Source organism: Chondrus crispus, genomic scaffold (genome assembly GCF_000350225.1).
Source record: "Chondrus crispus Stackhouse genomic scaffold, scaffold_535, whole genome shotgun sequence".
Lineage (NCBI taxonomy): Eukaryota > Rhodophyta > Florideophyceae > Gigartinales > Gigartinaceae > Chondrus > Chondrus crispus.
Genome location: NW_005178518.1, coordinates 1,802 through 4,798, shown reverse-complemented (window position 1 = coordinate 4,798; position 2,997 = coordinate 1,802). Strand labels below are relative to the sequence as shown.

At 43.1% G+C, this 2,997-nt stretch overlaps 1 protein-coding gene across 1 annotated transcript; it reads left to right on the top strand.

Annotated features, from left to right (window-relative positions):
- Window positions 1–1,294: 1,294 nt before the first annotated feature.
- Window positions 1,295–2,730, top strand: CHC_T00000615001 (hypothetical protein). The gene is made up of 2 exons (XM_005710141.1): window positions 1,295–2,281; window positions 2,341–2,730. The coding sequence occupies exons 1-2, from the start codon at window positions 1,295–1,297 to the stop codon at window positions 2,728–2,730; spliced, it is 1,377 nt and encodes a 458-aa protein (XP_005710198.1).
- Window positions 2,731–2,997: the final 267 nt, after the last annotated feature.

The following is a 2,997-nucleotide window of genomic DNA, read 5'->3' as shown; positions in this document are numbered from 1 at the left end:
ACTTGATTTTTTGTTTCGCATTAATGTGACATGCGATTTAAAGGTGGTTTAAAAAAGCATCTTTTTGTAGACATATCTAAAAACGACCGGGAAGCACACGCAAAATTCACAAAGTTCTTTCAGGCCTCAAGGAATAATTCGGGTACGGTGGAGAGGGTTTCTTATGCCATGCCGCAGTGTAAAGCAAACGCTAAGAATTAAATAATTTGAAAAGTGTTCCCACATGAGCACATCGGTCGGATAAACTCTAGAATACTTGTAAGGCAAGTATTAACGTGCGTAATGATGTTTCTTTCACATATTTGACCCGGGTATTATCCCTTATCACAGAAACACATTTTAAGAGTCCCAGGTACAGTCCATACAATATAGGTAGAGCTCATTGGACCTCTGAGAGTACCCCAATCCACATTCACCTAGATGATGCAGACAAAAACAGCTCCGAACTACGACATATTCCTTCAGTGAGCAGCCCATATCTATCGGTCCTGAAAATTTTTAATTTATGTGTGATGAAGATGTAGAGTTGGTAGACAACTACACGGAAATGATGAAAGATAGTTTGGTAGTACCATTACCCCTACGAATTGAACAGTTATTTTTGACAGTTTGTAGCAAAATGTGTAAAGATAAAAACATGAAAAAAAGTCTTGGTCGCAACGTATTGGAAATTAACAGACCCCCAAAATTTGCCCTTTGAATGTAATGAGGGTTTCTAATGCGATTGTTAGGGACGGCATTCGTCTTTTTACCCTAAAGAGAATTGAAGAAGCCTTAGTTGATCGATGGTCGTGGAGATTTTTTCCAGATTTGTCCACTGAAGAATGTATTGGGAAAAATGAGTGGTGAGAAATGCCTTTTGTCGACACTGTTCTGCAATATACATGCCTGTAACCGAAAACTCGTTAAAAACAGAAACCTATGGAACAAATAGTCCGCATGTGGTCAAATGTCTTTCACCACTGACGTGCCCACTAAATCATGCCGAAACGTATTCAAGTGACAGCTGATAGAAATAGCCAACTAGTGCAGCAAGAAGATATAATGATAAAACGTTTGCCCTTGGCCGCTGTTTCAAGTCTTTTAAAATCCCTCTATATTGGTGTAAACTAAACGGTTGTGGCCCTTTGCCCTTCTGTTAAATCGACAGAAACCCTGCAATTAGTCCTTCTATTTGCCTGCAATGAGAAGCATATAAGTGAGTCCTGAGAGGCACTGTGTGGTTTTTCACCATGAACTAAGAGACCAGCTACAACCTTACCTAGCGGGAACAGCACCGTCTTCGTTGAGAAACATGGATTCCACCTACTTCTTTGCCGACGATGGCACTCTCAACGCCACAGGACTGGTCACTGGATTTAACGAGCTGAAACAAGTTGTTGAGGACAATGTCTCCGGTTTAGATACCATGTTCGTTCTTGTCTCAGGATACATGGTGTTTTTGATGCAATGCGGTTTTGCTATGTTGACAGCAGGATCGGTCCGCACGAAAAATACGAAAAACGTTCTTCTAAAGAATATTCTGGACGCATGCGTTGGAGCTATAGCGTACTACCTCTTTGGATGGGCTTTCGCGTATGGAGGAGATTCTAAAATCAATGGGTTCATCGGCTCTGGAAACTTCGCACTTTCAGCTTCAAGCGAAGGTGATTTTGATGACTTTACGGGTTTCTTTTTTCAATGGGCATTCGCAGCCACGGCCGCAACCATCGTTTCTGGATCAGTAGCCGAAAGAACTTCATTTTACGCATACATAAGCTATGCGTTCTTCTTAACGGCTTTCGTCTATCCGGTCGTCTCACATTGGGTCTGGGGTGGTGGTTTCTTGTCTAATATTTTCGGTCATGGAATGATTGATTTCGCAGGATGCTCTGTCGTGCATATGGTTGGTGGATTTGCAGGATTGGCAGGTGCAGCAATTGTAGGACCACGATATGGACGTTTTAACGCCGAGGGGAAACCAGTGCCCATGCCAGGTCACTCCGCCACTCTCTGTACGCTGGGAACTTTCATGCTTTGGTTTGGATGGTATGGATTCAACCCTGGATCCGCACTAGGTATTTCTGGAGGTGCCTACACGGTAGTGGCCCGTTGCGCAGTGACTACAACGATTGCTGCCGCAGCAGGTGGAATCACAACATTAGTTTTGAAGAAAGTCATGGATCACATTTTCGACCTCCTCGCTGTTCTTAATGGGATTCTCGCTGGCCTTGTGGCCATCACTGCATGCTGTGCTTTTGTCGAAGTTTGGGCAGCTGTAATCATTGGTGCAATTGGGGCTGTGATATATATTTTCGCTGCCTTTCCCTTCTCAAACTCAAAATCGATGATCCTTTGGAGGCATTCCCAATTCACGGAGCCGTCGGATTCTGGGGTGCTCTTTGTTCAGGGATTTTCAACAGCAAGACGTATCAAGCGGCGGCTGGGTTGCCAGATCAACAAGGCGGCTTTGTTATGGACATATCTGAATGGAAATTGTTTGCTTCGAATCTTGTTGGTTGCATTATCATTGTTTGCTGGGTCCTAGTTCTCATCGTTCCATTCTTCTTTGCACTCAACGTTATGGGTTTGTTGAGAATTTCCGAGAGTGAAGAGTTAATTGGAAATGATATTTCCAAGCATGGTGGACCTGCTTATCCCAATGACCCTGTAGGAGAATTGGAAGAAACGAACGTTTCTGACTCTCTCGCCATGGATCCCGACTCCAGCAAACATGTTGACGAAGTATAAAAACAACTTGTAAACAGGCAGCTCAGAATGTCGAGCAGTTGAGTGATGATCTTTAATTTTTCGGTTTTTCATCCGTATTATATAATTTACGTAACTTGGCATTCAAGTTGGCGGTTGCATCAACATCGCTTCTATGTATTCTGGAAACATGTATGTTTCTTATTGAACACACTACATATTTTTTGAGAACTTCCCGAATGGGTTGGATTGTTTTTGTCTTTTTCCGTGGGTCTATTGGATAGTCCTGGTGTGGCAGTCTGGTGTAGC